At 38.7% G+C, this 19,476-nt stretch overlaps 1 protein-coding gene across 1 annotated transcript in view; it reads right to left on the reverse strand.

Moving 5' to 3' along the window:
- Positions 1-798: 798 nt before the first annotated feature.
- Positions 799-19,476, reverse strand: part of TIPARP (TCDD inducible poly(ADP-ribose) polymerase) — a 26,136-nt gene continuing 7,458 nt past the window's right edge. The window contains exons 3-6 of the mRNA XM_009279152.1: positions 9,035-9,203; positions 7,321-7,502; positions 2,542-2,817; positions 799-1,537 (exon numbers count right to left, since the gene is read on the reverse strand). Coding sequence (XP_009277427.1) covers positions 1,090-1,537; positions 2,542-2,817; positions 7,321-7,502; positions 9,035-9,203 — 1,075 coding nt within the window. The 3' untranslated portion in view covers positions 799-1,089. The remainder of the gene's footprint in view (positions 1,538-2,541; positions 2,818-7,320; positions 7,503-9,034; positions 9,204-19,476) is intronic.

Consider the following 19,476-nt stretch of genomic DNA (forward strand, 5'->3'; position numbering starts at 1 on the left):
ATCAGTCATTACTTGCCATCTCTTTTTCTGTATCACTGCTAAAGATATGAAGAGCACTGAGCCAAGCACAGCTGCCTGGAAAACACAAAAAAATACCCTGATTAAATGAGGATTGTGTGTTGACAATTATTTTAACGTATCAATCATTTTTAAATTAATTTAATATCAGCCTCATTAAGTGACATTAACATAAATTTTCATCCTTGATCCAATTTAAAACCTCATCAAAAAGAGGCTTTGTTTGAGGTTTCTTTTCCAAGAAATCTGTTCCCCAGAGCTACCCCCCTTTAACTGGGGATGTCTGACCGCAACGGGGACTGGTGGCACGTGCCCAGCTGAGCACGGGTTTGATAGCACAGACCTGGCTCTTGGCAGCTGGGCGCTGCCCAGGTGGCCTTCCCATCCCTGCCACAGCGGCAAAAAGTGATAAACTGGATGTCCCGTAAGCTGCTGGGAAGCCATCCAGCTTTAAACCCTCATGGACTGTGTGCCATACTAACCTCCTCTTCCTAATTTTACTTAGGGCTGATTTTAGAAAATGATGTATTTATGCGTGTTGTCCTGTTTAATAATCCAAAGTATGAGCAGAATGTTAGTTTTGTAATCTCCCCCAATCTTTCCGAAATACAGTAATAAAAAATAGTGGTTGGGAGAATCTCTTAATATATTTGGGATGAAAATTATCTGGTTCATGATCATCTAGAAATGGCCATCCTTAAGATTTCGAGATCAGGGCATAAGCAATTTTCTAGCTGCTGTAATATGCACAGAAAGCAACTGAAATTACACACACACACACACTTTTAAACATGAATATTTACTAACATAAATAAACAGTGTTTTATAACAAAAGGCACAGATTTTCAACTATAAACAATGGAAAAATATTTACAATTTGCACATACATAATCAAACAGCAAGTGCACAGTTGGTCACTTCAGATCATCTTTTCTATATTTTGAGATTTAGTTCCTTCCAAGCAAGTAATTTAATCAGTTCTGCAATGTCCAAATTTTTTTCCCCACAAAAACTGCTACCAATGCCAGATAAGAGAGTTTATTAAAATGAATAATTTAGCAGCACAAGTTTTCAAATGGAGACAGTGTTGCTAACTTCTTCATATTGGATAATAAAATAAGGGTAGCTCTGATCATCATTAAAAATGACAAAAATCTGAGGCTCAAAGTAATTGTCCACACAAGAGTCATAGAGGTCGCTGGTAATGCTGCCGGGGTTCACCGGTGGAGGTCTCCTCATGGTGTGGTTACCCACCGTGTACCTTCCTGTCAGTACTTTCGCCAGGAACATGTAATGAACTCCTTTGGGTGACCTTTTGGAAAAGTTATGGGAATAGCTTGCCTTTCTGGCAAAGTAACTGCCCTGTCCAAACATGGTGGCGTGCTTCCCACAGACGCGCGGGTCAAAGTTGTGCTTGCAGATTCCATCCACCACGTCCTGGGAGGTGCCATGGAACAAATGCCTTTCGTTCATTATCCTGTCAAGCCCAGTCATTTTTTTTGACATATATTCCTTTTTCCTGGAATAGAAAACGGAAAGTGAAGATGAATATTCATTGCAGTTTTCACTACAGCTCTTAAAGTGTCAGTATTATCCTCTGGAATAGCAGAGCTGTAAGAGGAGATATGAAAACATTTCTGTATGGATAGCAGGGGGTCTTCCACTTTCAAATAAAGCTTTTGTGTGAAATAAGTATTTTTGAAAGGACCTGAGCTGATACTGCTGGAGGCAGAGCGCTCTCACCTGCACAGCAGCAAAGGCAAAGCAGCTTGAGAAGTGCTTGCTTATCTTTGCCTGTGTTTCACCTTGAATGTGGAAGGAAATCTTCCTCAGAGTGAAAACAAGGGCTGTGCAAAAAGTAAACCCCACTACAGCTTCAGAAGAGGCCACAGAGAGGAATTACTGAGAGACAGGGTGGGTGAAGATGCTCTAGACCAGCATGAATACTGTAAGAATGTCAGTCTCTGCTCTCACAGCCCATCCCTCAACTTCTCCCTAGATTCTGCATTTCTTGAGAAGGGAGAGAGAATCCACAAATCTAATTTCGTATCAGTGACGAAATGGTCACTGGATGGTAACTTTCAGACACAGCGTCTTTGGTTTGAATGGGACTGAGACCACTGTAAGACCCTGGGTCACCACGTTCTGGGGAACCAAGGCACTAATGGCTATCTTCAACATAGAGATTATTTGATGAAAACAATGCCTCCTAATTTGGCTTGAAAGTGAACTGAAAGATTTTTCAACTAAATATCCTAGATTTATTTTGAAGTTTCTGTGAAGATACATTTTACAGAAGTTATCAGTAGATAGTATATTAAACCTCTTACACAGGAAGTTTCAGGATAAGATATTTTTCAGTGTTTTTCAGATGAAGTTGTTCAACTGAAGATGCTCCTTTTCTTCAGAGAATCTGGAGTTTATGTATTCTACTTAATGATCAATTTATATTTTGCAGCTCTAATTACATATTTTAAGGTATTTTTCCACTATTGTAAAAGAATGGTTTTTGCATTACCTTACCTTTTGTATTTCTCCCAAAGAAACTGATTTTGCACTCTCAGAATTTTCAAGATTTTGTATTTGGTCTCTGGCACAGTCTTGTGAAACAGGTTATAAATGGTTCTATAGCTTTTATCTTCCTTCAGAACAGGCACTTGGATGAAGTCCTGAGATGCATCCATACTAATCCAGGTTTCAGGATAGAAGTTTGGAGAGGTAACAGCAGTTGGAGATAAGACATGTGAGGAAGCTGGTTCAGCTGATGGAGAAGGTACTGGAGAGTTGCCACCTAAGGTCCTAGTTGGAGAAGGAGAAAAAGTTTGTGCTTAAACATTCACAAACAGAAAAGCTTCTAATCCCATTTATTTCATCACCAACGGATCTTAAGCAATTGCTGCTCTTCAGTTCTGTAACAATTTATGTATCTTTAATGCTTGTTTAAAACCATCACGCCAGGTATTTCTGGCAACTCCTCCATCCATACAAACTAATAACAAGATCTTGACTTTCAGGGATGCTGTTCCACACAGGGAAATCTTACTGCTTGGTGGTGTTTAAAAGCCTACTATCATCACTATTCACATTCTGGGGTGGGGTTATAAATTACAGACAGGCAGAACGCTACCAAATACAATTATTTTGTACGTTAGCTATAAACTATTAGTGATTTTAACATACAGAATAAGAAAAGACAAATAATGTGGCAACATTTGACTTAATTTCCTTAGAATACAAGGAGTAGAAACATACTTTCTTGTACAGTATGAGTAATTAATAACCCCAACTAATAACATTTTATAGGCAAAACTTGCAGACATTTCACTGCATTATGTAGAAAAGGAGATGCTATGTTTCCAGTACTACCCAGTATCATGCTGAGGAAGGCTCTCTTATTTTCATTTGCACAGGCCAGATGTAGATTTGCATTTGCATTTGCTTATTTTCATGCGACAGACCAGCCCCTCCTCTTGGGAATGCTGCCAGGTAAGAAGTCAGGAAGGGGTGAAGGAGGGGAGCTGCTGCCTGTAACGCCCGTGGCAGGAAAGCAGCACGGATGCCAGAAAAAGAACAGACACCAGTAAAACCCAGTCAAGGACACCAACTGTGGTGTGGCAAGACTTTGTTCTTAATTAATACCTGCACTTCTGTGGAATTTTTCACTCTTGAAGCTGCTACATTTAGATAAAGAGCGTGGCATTTGTGGCTTATGTTCACCTGATTATAATCTAAACAAGCAAGCTTTACTCAACTGAATAATCCTTACTTACTGGAGTTCTCTCACTTACGTCAATGAAAATACTTTGAACATGTAAAGCTTGCAGGTTCAGGCTCTGGCTTTCACACTTTAAGTACACAGCTCTTCAGTTCCTGCAAGCTAGTGAAGCTCCCTTTCGGTTGCAAGAATATATGGAACTATCTCAAAATTTCACCAGATGAGTATTTCACCAAAGTATTTTTATAGGAAAAGCTGCTATTGACTCCAGGACCAACCCACAATGAATACAAATGGGTAAGGTGCACTCAGAAGTAGGCAGCTCGTGTTAGGAAAGGCTATGAAGTCAGAGGTACCCGCTATCTGGCTGGAAAGTCACAAGGTGAATCTTGTCTCTAAACCCCACAGATGACCTTAAATTAAATTTCATTAAATTTCATTAAATTAAAGTTTAATGAACATTAAAGTTCATGAAATTTCTCAGGTCACTTGTGTTCTGATAACATATCACTGCCAAAGCATAAAGGAGAAAACCTGTTCTGACTAGGAGAAAATGGGGAAAGTGAATTCTTTGTGTATTCATCTTGGGCAAGCTGAGGTTTGACAACATTCAAGGCCAAATCCTGCCTCTCCACGTATATGCAATTGGATTTTGCACACAGGATCGACATGCAAACTCGATTCCCTACACCGTCTTTGTAAAAAGAAAGTTTACTGGAGAACAAACTCTCAAAGCTTTGCTAAAGGCAAAGCCATTTTCCCCAGAGTGACTCTTCAGGAATCAATCTTCTTTTGTTCAGGCATGACGCTGCCTGAAAAGCCGCGTAATCGTGACTTCTGCACCCAGCCAATCTGTTCTCAAGGTACGGAAACACAATCACAGAGCACCTTCTGATTGTCCTTGCTCGTTAGCCTACTTTTTTCTGCAGCGTCAACATAATTATCTAGATAAATAAGAATTCTACTGCTATTCACATCTTACCTACAGAAATGTCAATTAAGGTTGCCTTTCAGAATGTTTAATGCTAGTGATATATGAGCCTGAAAGAACTGTGTGTGATTTTTTTTGTGTGACCCAGAAATAATTTAATGCAATTTGCTGATTGCAGGTTGAGCTTTTCAGGTCTAGAAAAAAAGTTGGGGGAAAAAAAGTCTATTTTTAAATTGATACATTTGATTTGCATCAGAGAGACAGTAACCTGTAACACCACTCACACTTTTCAGAGCAGACATACTCTTTAAAAAAAGTGTTCGCATGGCTTTCACCTGCTGTTCAAAGCTAAAGAGACCTCGCTTTATTTGCATGGATTTGACTCCAACTCAAAATTCTTCTCACTGTTTATTAATTGTTTAACAGAAAACCAGAAGATGGAATTTTCTAAGAATGATTATTAAAATAGCAGTCTGCACTGTGTGCATTTATTTTTTTTTTTTTCCCTCTTAAAGTCAGTGGGTAGAAAATAATACTGTAGAACCTCATTCACTCACACTTGGACTGGAAGACCAAGAACAGATTAACAATAAGTTATGGATTAATGTGTAAGACATCAAACACAATAAAAATACTGCAATCCTTTGATGTACTTTGTTCATGTCTTCTGACTAGTGTAAATTATTTGTAAGCATTTATTATACAAGGGAAGCCATTAAGAAGTCAACATTTGTCAACCACTATCACCCACTTCCCACAGTTTCTATTCAAATATTCTTTCCCAATTTTATAACCAATTTAAGCAGGTAGTGGGGGGAAATAAAAGAATCTCAGGTAGCATTGTGTGATAAGTGGAGGCAAACACTGACTTCTTAAGGATAGCTTCCATAAATAGTTAAAATATTCTTTTGTTCTCTGCTAAGAATTGGAGGATTTTTAAGGAAGCATTACAAGGTCTTTAGATAAAGAAAATAAAAGAATGAGGTTTACTGCAGAACAACAGAAATTTCAGAGCTTAGTTTATAGATTTGGTAGCTGGCATGAATAGTTATGGTCAAGCCCTCATGAGTGTAGAACCCTCAAGGGTCCACTAACATTAGTGGGAATTGAATAATTTTAGCACATCTCAAAATTATAGACTTACCCTGTAGTAAAATAGTCACTGGTAGCAAAACATCAGGAGAATACCCGAAATCCTTATTCTTCATTAAGATGATAATCAGAATTGCCATAACCAGGAAGTCCACGCTTGGTCTTTTTACCTGCACCCTCCCAGTATCTCTAATAATTTTGGGTTTCCTTCCTGTAAAACCGTATCTAAAAATGTTTCTAACCACCACGAGTTTTGAGGCTCTGAACAAATTCACGTCCACCTCGCAATTAGACGCGGTAACACCTCTGCAAGCTAATGAGCATTCTAGCCCTACTGCAGCAGTTAAAGCTCCTTTGATTGGCCCAGCATGCCAAGCTGCCAGTCAGACTAATGACTTCCACCCCTCTGGATTTTTAAGGAAGCATTACAAGGTCTTTAGATAAAGAAAATAAAAGAATGAGGTTTACTGCAGAACAACAGAAATTTCAGAGCTTAGTTTATAGATTTGGTAGCTGGCATGAATAGTTATGGTCAAGCCCTCATGAGTGTAGAACCCTCAAGGGTCCACTAACATTAGTGGGAATTGAATAATTTTAGCACATCTCAAAATTATAGACTTACCCTGTAGTAAAATAGTCACTGGTAGCAAAACATCAGGAGAATACCCGAAATCCTTATTCTTCATTAAGATGATAATCAGAATTGCCATAACCAGGAAGTCCACGCTTGGTCTTTTTACCTGCACCCTCCCAGTATCTCTAATAATTTTGGGTTTCCTTCCTGTAAAACCGTATCTAAAAATGTTTCTAACCACCACGAGTTTTGAGGCTCTGAACAAATTCACGTCCACCTCGCAATTAGACGCGGTAACACCTCTGCAAGCTAATGAGCATTCTAGCCCTACTGCAGCAGTTAAAGCTCCTTTGATTGGCCCAGCATGCCAAGCTGCCAGTCAGACTAATGACTTCCACCCCTCTGCTAACAGGACAATATGTTCCTAACTACTGAACTCTGACAATAATGTTTCCAGCTGTGCTGGTGAGATCACAAAAATGGCATTTTTATGAGTTGCAATCAAAAATTACTACAATGCCAACACCTTCCTCACTCTGCCTTTGATGGGCGAGCATGTTCACCCCCAGCTGAGATGACAATAAAAACATTAATTGTGCTTCAAAATTATAAAATGTTTTTGAATGCTCATTTTTATAGGACCTAGAACTGATAGCCTGGCAATCACTATAGCCGGTGAGATGCTGAAAGCTGGACAATACTTTGGCAAACTTGAAGTACGTCTGTGTTTCTGATGTTCTGCAATCCACAAGGTACATTATAACCTTTAAATAACAAACAGAGCCTAGCAGTAAAGAGTTCCTCAGATAATATTTATCTTGAAAAGTGGCAAGCCAGAGCTGCCAACACAACTAAGATTTTTTTATTATTTCTTCTGATTTTTCTACCCAGTGATGTCTGTTTCCTTGTCACATCTTAAGGAATACAATTCTCAGGGATAGAACGACATGACAAACAAATGCAAAGTTTCCATTTTGCTGCAATACATACTGTAAAAATGGCATCAGCACAATGCATGAGCGAAGAAGAGGTCTCCTCTTGATTTCTCTTCTGAAACACGCATTTTGCTGGAATCCATCTTTGATGTTTAAGATATACTGATTATGCCAGGTAACAAACCGAACCTCTTTCAGACCCCGGCAGCTGGCTTCTTCTATCAATCTTACAACAGGCTGTTTCAAGAAAATTGAGAAAACAAAAACATACACATGATAAATTACATGCTTAAAAATTAGTATTTTTGCCAGAGATCTCAAAGAATGCCTCTCTCTACTCCCTTCCCCTCTCCTCTCTTTCTCCTGCTCTGAGGCACAAGTACATTTAGACCACTGAAAAATGTTCTGTTACCTGTTTGTAATATCTGCCAACAAGGCAGATTTCACAACTTTCCTACGTAATTGGTGCTGGTGCTATCGTATTTTTACACGTCAAATGTTATTCCCAATATCTAACCTACAGCTCCCTTGCCACAAATTACTTACTTTTTGTCTTTGCCTGCTGAATGTGAAAAGCAGAAGTCTGCTGTAGAATAATCTTTCATATATTAATATATTCTCATCTTTTTTTTTTTTCTTTTCTACGCTAGAGAAACTCAGTTCTTCTAACTTCTCCTCGCAGGTCAAACATCCTAAACTTCTTGTTATTTGTGGTGCTTTCTTCCAGACTCTCTCCAGTTCTTGCGGTTTTTTTTCATTTGCAAAGCCCCAAACTGTATACAGTGCTCTGCCTTAGAAAGAGAGGTATACCTTCCTACCACGCTTATAAAGTCAGCATGACGCATGAAAAAAGATGAACGTGATCTAGTTTACACTGGTGGAGGTATTTCTGGTACTGCCAAAATTGTAAGACACTGATGAGGTTTTATTCAAAATATTATGTACAGCTCTGGCCAGCCAAAGATGAGCTCTTAACTAACACAGGTATTTAAAAGGCTTATCGGAGAGCTTACTTGAATGAATAGAAGTATTCTGGTTTTGCTAGCACAATCCTGTTTGACAGTGGATATGACTTCTATGCCTATAATTGGGGTTAAAGAATTGGAAGAGAGAAGGCCTATTTACAACCTGATATGGAAAACCATGGCTGTTAAAGACCAAAGGGCAGTGGTGACACTAGAACGAGTGTGCATAAACCATTGGTGAACAGATTTAAACTAGACATTTAGGAAAAGGTCCCTAAGGAGCAGGGGCTGGCAGCTGTGGGACCGTCCAGCTGCAGCAGTGTACAGTGCAGCCTACGAGACAGCAAAGGGCTGGATCCAGTGACTCTGGAGGCTCACGTCCTGCGTTGCAACATCTTTGGGGACAAGGAAATAAACCAAAAACTGAAAAGCTAAACAGCAGTGGTGTTAAGGCTGCAGAAAGCTGTCCCCTCTGTCCTAAAACCAGATTTCTAGGGATTAGAAAGGACTTTCTTGATACTGACACGGGCCAGTTTGCTCTCAAATTTGACAATTTGGTCAGCCTCTGAGTCTCTGATGTTTTCAGGGATAATTCAAGGTGCAGTCCCGCAGAGCAGAGTTCTCCTTTCACTGCTTTTTCAGTTCAACGCTGACCTTCTTGATTATCTTCCTCAACAATAGCTCTAGGTAATTTTCCTGAATGTTCGAAGAGGACATTATATGCAAAAATGTGTTTATAGTATATACCGTACACAGAGTTTTTGGTTACAACCCAAAAGCAGGATTCTGGAACATACTAAATACCTCAGAGTATTCTCTCCAGCCAAAGTGGTCCCTGCAGAAGTACTTCCAGACCGTGTAGTAGTTGGAGCTGGAGCTAGGGCAGGAAGGTGTGGACAGCCGCCGCATTTGGTCAAACTCAACAGTTTCATATAATTTCATAACATTCAAATCTACCCAAAACTCATGTCCCCTGGAAAGAACAAGAAAAACAAAGAATTCCCACCTTTTGTAATCCATTTGAAGATGATCATTCAGAGATAACAAAACAGTCAGAATTACAGTTGGCATAGTCCTCCCCAGAGATACCCTCGGTCTGGCTGTGCTCATGTCATACAACCCCGTGACCATAAGGATGTCCCTTGAGTTTGAAGTGGGCACAACACAGGAGCAAGTACAAAGAGCTGTGAGGGCAAAGGAACTCTTCAAAAGTTTCCGTGGACAGTGGTGAAAAAAACATGGTCTTCAGCACAGAAAGACAAAAACTCAAACCCAGCAGTCTTCCTAGTCCAGTGGTATTTATTCAGTATGCACGAATTGTACTGAAATCAATATACATATCCTTGACATTTTGAGCATACTAAGTAAATACATCACACAACCATATTTGATGAAGCAGCCACATACTATTCAAAAGGTTATTCTTGTGAAAGTTAGTGCTTCAGGGAAGAAAAGAAAATGTAAATGGCTCCAGATGAGGAGCATCTGCTGCCAGTCCACCAGAGAGTTCAAGTATCTTTCATCACGTGCAGCAGAAGAGAACTAGCATAATATGAAAAGGAAACGTGATTTCACAATTATGGAGCCTACACTGAGGAATACTGGCTTTTTTTCGAGTAGCTATATTGCTGCTACAAAAACCAGTGCTAATACGCGACTTCATGTAAAGTGACTGGCGCTTTCAAAAGGACCTAACAACAACAGGGCATTACAAATTAAGAACCAGAGTATACCCTTTATCTAAAGGAGAAAATAAAAGTGCAGTTCCTCTACACTTTACAAAGTCATGTTTAAACAGTGACTGTGGAACAGCTCAGCAGACAGTTTCTAAAGCCGTTTCATTAGTCAGCGTTAAGAGAGAGACATCAAATTAAAGAAAATTCTCAAGTAAAGCATGGAGTTCTAAAGCTCTGCTGATCATTAGACAACCACTGGTGTATTAGCAATCAAGAACTTAAGAAATTCATAGAAATTGAAAGAAATCACAGTAATATTCATTCCCTACAAAAGTACCTTTTTTAGAACTGGGATTAACATATTTCCAAAATAATGCTGTTTACATAATTAGTTTTCTACTTTTATAATCTCTTTACAAGTTGTCAGCTTACTGCTATTCATTAACAGTTACTAATCTTTGGCAACTGGAAATGCAGCTTTTGAGACTATATAAAATAATTTCTTTGAATTCTTAACAGTAAACATAAATCAAGCTGATACTTGAAATCTACAGTTTATTTTTAAAACTTTGGCACATTAATACTGTAGACAAAGTACTGTATCTGAAATTTGCCACATCAAGTGACAGCTATTCTAAACATCTATATGATTTTATGAATACAGATTTGCTTGAAAAAGGCTGCAATTTTGCTAGCTATTTCACTCTCTTACTGGTACAGTTGCTGAAGAGTTGTATTATACTACTTTCACAGAAAACTACTGAAGAATTCCCACTTAAAAAAAATATGATCAGCTGGAATGATCCTTCATTTCTCAATAGGAGGTACAGATGCGTAGCTGTTCTTAGTGTTTATCATCATCAATTAATTGCATTTGGGTCTGTGAAGTGCCAAGCAGAGTTTGAAGCATTACTGAAGCATTATTGAAGCATTACTTCAATAATAATTGAAGCTTTCCTGACATAGATGAAAGGACACTGTGTCTGTTCCTACAGGCTCACAATCAGGGGATCTGATCCACTGCTGTTTGGGTAAATTTAGATTGCTTGCTTTGTTTTCAGTAAGTGATCATATAGACTTAAAGATATAGAATAGTCCCAAAAGTCAAATCAAATGTCTCAAAAATGCAACTCCATGAGCTACTTTTAAAATTCTTTGGACACAAAAATCATTCTTTTTGCAACTCCCCCAGCACCCCAGACCAAGCCCCAACCAGCACGGGTTTTGTCCGACTCATTTCAGGGACAATTCACCCCGAAGGTGGCTGTCCCTGCCACAGCAGACCTGCCTGCAGTAGGAACGGCTCCAGACAACTTTCTTCCCCCTTACACCGAGAACTTACTACCAAAACGGAACATCTTGCCAGTTCCCTGCACATGGTTCTCTAAAAACTGTCATAGAACCACACTAATTAAGATGAAAATTTTGTCAAGATGACGCTATCACAGCAAATCCATAGAAGGTTTAACAGTGTGTTCCCTACTTGCATCAACAGCATACAAAATCATTACGGTTAGAATATAAGTACAGGAGGAAAAGAGCTATTCTGCGTAGGAGGTATATTTTAATAACCCATGTCTTCCCACCCAAGCTGCAGCCCACCATGAGAAGCTCGATATACTAACTAAAGCTGACCTTCCATAGCCCACTGCATCAGCGGCTAGTGCACGGGCACCCACGCGACTCAAGAAAACGCATATAACAATAGCACAACAAGACAAACGTCAGATACCAGTGATACAAGACAGAACTAGTCAGAAGGAAAACTAGCACTAAGCAAAATAAGTGACCAGTACGAAGGGACTGAAAGTAAATGCAAGGCTTAAAAAAATACACACACTTTCTGGAGTGAAAAAAAACTAGTAACAGATCACCCCACCTTCCTGGTATGTAGTCATTTTGTTCCGTAACAACAAGCTACAATCTACTTTATTTGAAAACAATGTGTGAAATCAGGAGGAAATCATCTCTCTGAAATACCAAGCTGTGTTATTATTTATAGTATTTGCAGGCAGCACCATAGGCATGATTTTTGAGTGAATTTCTTCATGAATATATTTTTAATGCTGCTCTAGGGACATTTGCTTTTTCTTATCAAAATGTAGTCTTACAATTCTGAACTTCAGTGCCTAATAAAGCTGTCATTTTTGAGAAAAGTGCATTTAGCGATTGATATTGTTTATATTATCCTTTTGGAGTGAGAAGTTGGACTCACTGTTCTGGGGTTATATTGCACCTACAAATCCACATCCTGAATCAAGACCCCCAGATACTGTGCTGGATATTGTATGAAACAAATACCCCAAAAGATATTTCTCAATACAAAACCTCACAATTCGAGCATTCATTCCCACTTCGATCTCTTTTCAAGTCAAATATTGTAACACTGTTCTCCCTACTCCAAAGATCTGTGACCTCCAAGAAAGTACAAAGACATGGAAAACCTTTTCTTTATGAGTAAATTATTTTATTTTAAAGGTGGTAAAACCCAGAGGATTATTTAATTTTATTATAACTCTGTATGTTGCATGTGTTATAGTGAAAACTGATAATGAAAAAAATGTTTGCAGTAGTTCTAAGCTAATGCAGAGCAAAGTAAAGAGAATCTGAAAATCAACATACACTCTAAACATGATAAAGATTATCCACTAGCATGCTGAGCTCTTTTAAAAGTAATCACACACTGGTCAATATCCTAAAAAGTTAAAGGTCTGTAAAATTTTGAAGACTGGAAAACAAATTCCACAGGCACTTGAAAAAAGGCTGGCTTCTGATACATGACTTAGGTATTTCTAATATGGGCTTAACTGTGTTAAAACACAGTCTCCAACAGACACACATAGCTCTGTAGCAAAGCAAGGAGAATCAAAGTAATGCAATGGGAGGGACCCTGTGGAAGGAAAAACATTTTGAGATTAACACAGTATGAGACTGCTTTTCCTCATGCTTTTATTGCAGAGCAAGCAGATCTTCAGGATGAACTCCTAAAACTCCAGGTTGACAATGCATATGCAAAACAGGGTATTTCTGTGCAGACATGTTCTAACTGCAAAATAGGTGGGGAACTGTAGGGTTTTTACATGGCTTTCTTCTACTTGTGCTATATAACGTGAAAGCTCCACATACAATTCCAGTAAAACAAATTGTGCTAAGTTTTTTCCTACAACAAACAAAATCTGTGCACAGCTAAGTGTGCATCTACATATCTCTTAAGATTCTCTTTAAGATTTATAAGGCTGAAAGCTAATGACAGCTTACAGTGAAAATAGCTTCTCTGAAAGCTAAACATTTTTCTGTGAAACCTGTATAGAACGTGCCAAATTATTTCTCAGTACTGAAAAATGTAACGATTGTCTGCTGTTTGGAATTTTTTACGTTTTTGTAGCTCACTGCTTCTGCCTCTTCTTTATCAGATTCCCCTCCCCTGTAAGCAAACCGTGGACAGGACGGCCGTTGCTCATTGACTTACGCTGACAGTTTGCTGTAACAAGAACCCAGGCATCAAGCACCCAAACAGCTGATTACCACCCCTTCAAACATTCTTCTTGAAAGTCTATGTACGATACAACACATTAAGGGTTCTTGTTTTTCCATTCCTAAATAGAACTGCTCAGCCTGTCTGACTGTAAAGGCCACAGCATTTCTGAGTGACGCACCTTTTGGTGCGTGCCCGTGACACAGAGAGCAGAGCTCTCAAAGCTCCCGTGCACCTAGCACTGGCTTTCAGCTTGTTCACTGCAAATCCATCACTCTTCAATTAAAGATGGGGACACCGGCTCTGGGCAGTTGCTACCTGGGTTTACGTAAAGTTTCCCTCAGAGTAAGAGCTGCAGCTCAGAACCCAAAAAAGCGTTAATTATTTCTTAAAGAAAAAATGTGATCGAGATATTTCTTGGTATGGTATCCTCTATCCATTTCCCTTAGCTGTGAACAGGGAAAGGTTCAGCAGTTTCAGGATGTAACAGCAGAATTTTCTCGAAACTCAAACTTCTGTTAAATTAGGAATGCTTTAAAAATGGTATTTTTATTTTTCAAGTTGGTAAAATGTTCAGAATGCTACTTCCCATTAATTTTAATGGAAAATTAAGTGACCAAAATATATAAACACCCTGAAATTTACACAACATTGTTTTATTTTTTCCCTGAATACTTTAACTAAAAACTTTTAAACTCCACACACATTTTCTACCTAACAATAAATCATTCGGAGTAACACTGCATTATTGTATACAGCTGAAAGTTTTAGACAAATGCATTTATTTAAGTGACCGCATCTGAAAAACACAGTATGTGCCCAAAAGTCTACCTGATTTTTGTTTTCCTAGTTATAACATTGGGAATAAGGAAAGATACTCTTTCACAAAAAAAACTTAATTCACATAAAATATATATTACTCCAATGCTCATTTACATTCTTTAACAGTGTATTTCTCTATTCAGAAGTATTAACTTTTTCAAATTACAACATTTACTGGTTTTTAAGCTCTGAAATCCTAAAATGTTATTTAGCAAAGTTGTTTAATAGTAGCTCTTCAGTTAAAGCACTTCCTCTGTATATTAAAAAGCCTATTACCAGCTTACATAATGCAAAGCCATGAAAAAAAATGAATTGTGATTACAGTAAGTGATTGCGTGATTACATTCCTGGCTTCAGCTTTAAGACACCAGTGATGAAAGCAAATGTGACAACTGTACTTCTCAACTGCCCGAGGCCTAAATATAGGCGAAAGACCCCAAATTTAGGTTCAAGAACAGTAAGAATGCAAGATGCTCAAGGTTACATCTGATCTGTTCTTTAGCATAACATCACTTTATCTTCAGTACAGTATAATGATTTACTACTTCTAAGTACAGCATACACTATGTAAAGTAGAGGGTATCCTCCATAATGTATAGACTCTGGATAACATATAGATTGGGAGAAGGAAAAACCAACAATAAACCAGCAAGGCACACATCGCCTTGTTTTGTGCCCTGAAGGGAGCATGAGAGAATGCGTAACACATCACAGGCACGTGACTGCACTGCTAACTGCACCTCCAGGAGATGCTCACATACAATGGCGATGAAACACTTGGGTACTATGATGATGACAGAGGCAGAACACACACACACACAACCAGCAATTAAAATCCTTTCTTGCACACAGGGGTGAAACAGACCCATCTCAACACTTCCTCTGCACCGTCTCTAGAAGACGAGCTCCATGAATGGGGTCCATCGCTCTTTATACTTTTCTTGGGCAGTTTGTGTTAAGGAAAAGGAGAGTTTTGTAGCTAACATGATAAAAAAAAAAATCTAGTGGTGTTACTCATGGACTTTGAAGCCTCTATCTGGAAATATCAGTCTGGAGAAGAGCAGGAAGGAGATGATGAAGGCTACAGTTCGTCAGATGTTTGGGAAAGCAGGAAATGTATTCAAATACCTTGGTGGGGCAAGTGTTATTCCCACTGCCTCTTTGCATCATGAAGCAGGAACAGCCTTCAGTACAGCTTAAAACCAGAAATAAAAACAATGCTGTCTTTTTCTACAGACAAAATTATTAAACCTCTCTGCAATCACCACAAAACTTTGCCTCATCTTGCTTCTGAGGTAGAAAATTAATATTCCCATTTTTCCCCGGAGAAAGACAGATGCAGAGAGAGACTAAAACAGACTCCAAAGTCCCACAGAGAATCCGCGACAAAGGTGGGAACAGAGTTTTCTTAAGAACTTCTCTTTGCTGAATAAATTAAGGTCTCTATTTATAAAATAAAGCAGTTCAATGGAATTATTTGCACTGAAAGAGTAAGCATATTGAACTCTTAAGAATACAGTACACAAACCCAAATTTGGTGCTGTACAACAGCACAGTTCAAAATAAAATTCCGCAAGTGCTCTCAATAGCAGAACCTGGTTCCCTGAATAAGTTACATTTTCTCTATACCCTAATGATAAAAAAAATAACACAAAGACATAATCTCTTCAGGACACTGAACTGAGTAGGTACCTCGACTAGCAAGTTACAACATTAAAGTCTTTTGTGAGATGAATGTAGCCTGCTAAAATAAGGATGTTTGGGCTCACTCTTCCTTGCATTCTTCTGAAGAACTTCAGTCTAATGTGTGAATCTTCTGTGCTCTTTCCATTCAATAAGACAAACGTTCGCTAGATGTTATGTACAAATAGATGACTAGGAGAAATATTTTTTGTAAATGCTATGAAAATGCATGTGGTTTCAAACTCTTCTCCTAAGTTCAGTTATATGTCATGAGTCTTACCGCAAACAGGGTTCAAAAAAAAAGAAACCTAGCGATCAACAAAGGTCTGTACAGGAAATGAAACTCTGTTCCCATCAGAACAGCTGTGATACAAAGCAAGACTGAGAGTTAAACACCACTTAGATGATGAAACTGTTGATTTTCTCTCTATGACTAAACCAGTTCCTCTCTGCAATAGCAACAACCTGAAAGCCACTCAGGGGAACAAATGAGCTTAAAAGATCCAAACAGGTATGAAAACCTTTTGTACTTAAGGTTGAAAGATTAGTCAAATCGAACTCAGTAACTGTAGAAGATGTAAGTCAGGCACTTACCCTTTCTGGTGACCCAAAATCGGAAATATTTCATCTTATTTGTAGCAAACAGTTGTTTGAAGTTGCAGGCTGTAGTCCAGCTTTGGGTGAGGGACCAAGTGTTTAAGCTCCACTGTATGAAACTGAACTTCACTTAAAGTAAATCCTCTTAATAAGATCTTTCTTTTTAAGCAGAGGTACTGGCAGTTTGAAATAGGAACCAGATCTTAGACAACTGCAGCCAAAATTTGCTCCCATCGAAACCAATACCAATTCCATAGGAAGTAACAGTAAGCAAGAGCCCAGGTAACACTCATGAAAGGACATTCTTCAAACAGCTCTTCACAACACAGCAATAAAAATGCAGCCAAATCCTAGTTATTGCTATAAGGAGCGTGAAAGGAAAACAGGAACCTTCCCTCACAGAAGCAATACTTTGCACCAGGGCAAGAACAAAACCAAGCTGGTAAACACGATCCCGCAGTCTTGATCTTACCAGTATCTCATCATTCTTAAACTGAAGAGAGGGGCAGCAGTTGACAGGGCAGGAAATTAGTTTCGTATTTTACTTAATTTGTTCCCTCATCGTGTCACGCTGCTTCTCTCTGCTGTGACTGTAAGCCATGCAGGAGGTATACAGTGAGAAAGACTCAAAAAAGGAAAGGTGCTACAGAAAGATTTACCTCTACACTTAAAAGGCTCCATTCTCAGAGAGAAAGAAAAAAAAAAATCTATCAATATAGTAGTAGCTTTACTGCCTTTCCTATATCTATTTTTTAAAAAGTTGGAAAGGCAGGTTTTCCTGGGGTTGCTTGAAAAGCAATCTTCTGTAATTTTCACAGTGAGAGGGTCTAGCCTGACTTGCACATCTGTAAATCTGAAACAACTGCTGGGATACTGGTCCAGATATATATACAGCTTAGATGAAAGTCTGGCCCCAGATCTTTCCTGGCAGGGGAAAGAAAAAAAAAAAAATCCACCAAGCTTTCTCACACACACAGATACCCTCTCTGGATCAGGAAGACATTGAGGCACGACTGCTGGAAGATGACAGACTGTATTGACAAGTATGTTTGTTCTGTTCTACTCTTCCTAAGAAACCCACTGTTGGCCACTTTTGGACATGAGGGTTAAAATGGTCCTTTGGTGTGAACTACTGTTAAGTTCTAAAAATCTGTAGCGATGAGGATGTCAAACACATTCAAATCTTCCAAGGATTACTGCATGTACCATATTTCATAATTCAAATCCAAGTTGCATCTTCTATTTGCAGTAGAGGATAAATATGGATGTCCTTGTCTGAGGTAGATTGCTGGTTTCAAAGGTCTCCTACCCACACCAGATGAGGATATGTTTTGCAGAGAGTTTTGTTTGTTAGTTTTAATTTTTATATCTGTAGATGTTTTAGAGACAGCACAAGCACAGCTCTGAGTGGCAACAGAGCTGATATAGGACAGGGTTTTCATGTCACAAGAGAGGCATTTGCTTTCACAAAGCTGCAATATGAACACTTTCTAAAGCACTTAGATGGAGTCTAAAGTCCCATTTTTCAAAAATGTTCTGCACAGACATGCCTGCTGCTTTTTTTTTAGAATTCTATCCAATCTCAGGACTTAGAATACCTCTGAGACTTACGATAAATAATGAAACTGCATCAATTTCATCAATGTTTTACATAAGATGGTCATATACAAGTCTAACACTCACCAGTGACCACCAAGTCTGGATGTTTCAGTTTCTGAATGTTCCATCCAATGGTTCGTGTCATACCCTCCACATGCAGCTTCCCAAAAAAAGGTCTCCTTTATACATTTGATTACAAGTACCAAATTTTGCAATTGCAATCAGCTCAAATCCCTACCGATTTCAACAAATACGTGTACGAACTAGGAAGGAACTTCACGATCACTGCTCTTGCTAAGCAAATAATTGTAACAGACTCTTTCTGTTCCTCATCCTTACCGAAACAGGCAGGCAGACAATACTACAACACTGTGCCTGCTGGATTACCTGTAAGCAACTCTTCTGAGCAATCTGTTTCACCAATTATAAATCTTTGTTTCAGAAAGGACTGTTTTATTACCGTAAGTACACAGGGAACAGACTGACCTCAACCTGAAGCCAGGTGACAGCTGTTTCCAAAACTGTAATCTGTTTATCGACATGAAAGAAGAAAAGGGATATATGCGTGATTGCCGATTCCTATGGCAGCTCAACATAACACTTCTAACTTCCCTAGATTGGTATAGCTAGAAGCCAATTAGTTTTATTTCATATGTAAATGATACTATAAAGTGGAGCAAATAGGAATTCATTGAAGCATACTATTATAAAGCACAAGGCAAACACTTCTAAAATCACTTCACATGCTTTTTATTTAAAGTCTCTGTCTTGCATTCCTTCTAGCAAGGAATTAAAAGAAGTTCAGAACCATTCAGCTGTGTACATTCAAGAAACACCACACAAAATCACCAGGCACAGTGAATTTCAGCTGTTTTCTCATCTCCGGTGTTATCAATAACACATGAGTTATCTCATACACTGTGGCAGCTGTGCAGATCAGAAAGATAACTTCCTAAATTTAACTATTCAATTGATCAGATGACATGCAGAAGTCTGAACAACTGTAATGCTTCCACTGTGCTCTATATGATTTAAAAATTATATAAGCATATTCTAACAGCAGAGAAACAAGTTATCCCATGAAGACAAGAACGAAAGAAAACCAGTTTCCTTTACATTTATTTTTATCCTTACCTTTCCTTCCCAGGTGCCTCCATATGCCCATTGACAGCCCCATTGGGGAACACACAGTATTTACTCTGACTTCATCCAAGAACCGCGCACGTATACTGAGTAATAGTCAATTGTTCCCAGGCAGAATATGTACCATTGGAAGTCCACCTGCTTTTCCCTGACTGGAGCCATTTCAGTTTGGCCCTTCTCTTCTAGCTAGAAGGAGCCATTTCATAAAACTTACAGAAATTAGGGGGGGGGGGGGGGGGGGAAAAAAAGAA

The sequence above is a fragment of the Aptenodytes forsteri genome, unplaced genomic scaffold (genome assembly GCF_000699145.1).
Source record: "Aptenodytes forsteri isolate BGI_AS27 unplaced genomic scaffold, ASM69914v1 Scaffold299, whole genome shotgun sequence".
NCBI classification, from domain to species: domain Eukaryota; kingdom Metazoa; phylum Chordata; class Aves; order Sphenisciformes; family Spheniscidae; genus Aptenodytes; species Aptenodytes forsteri.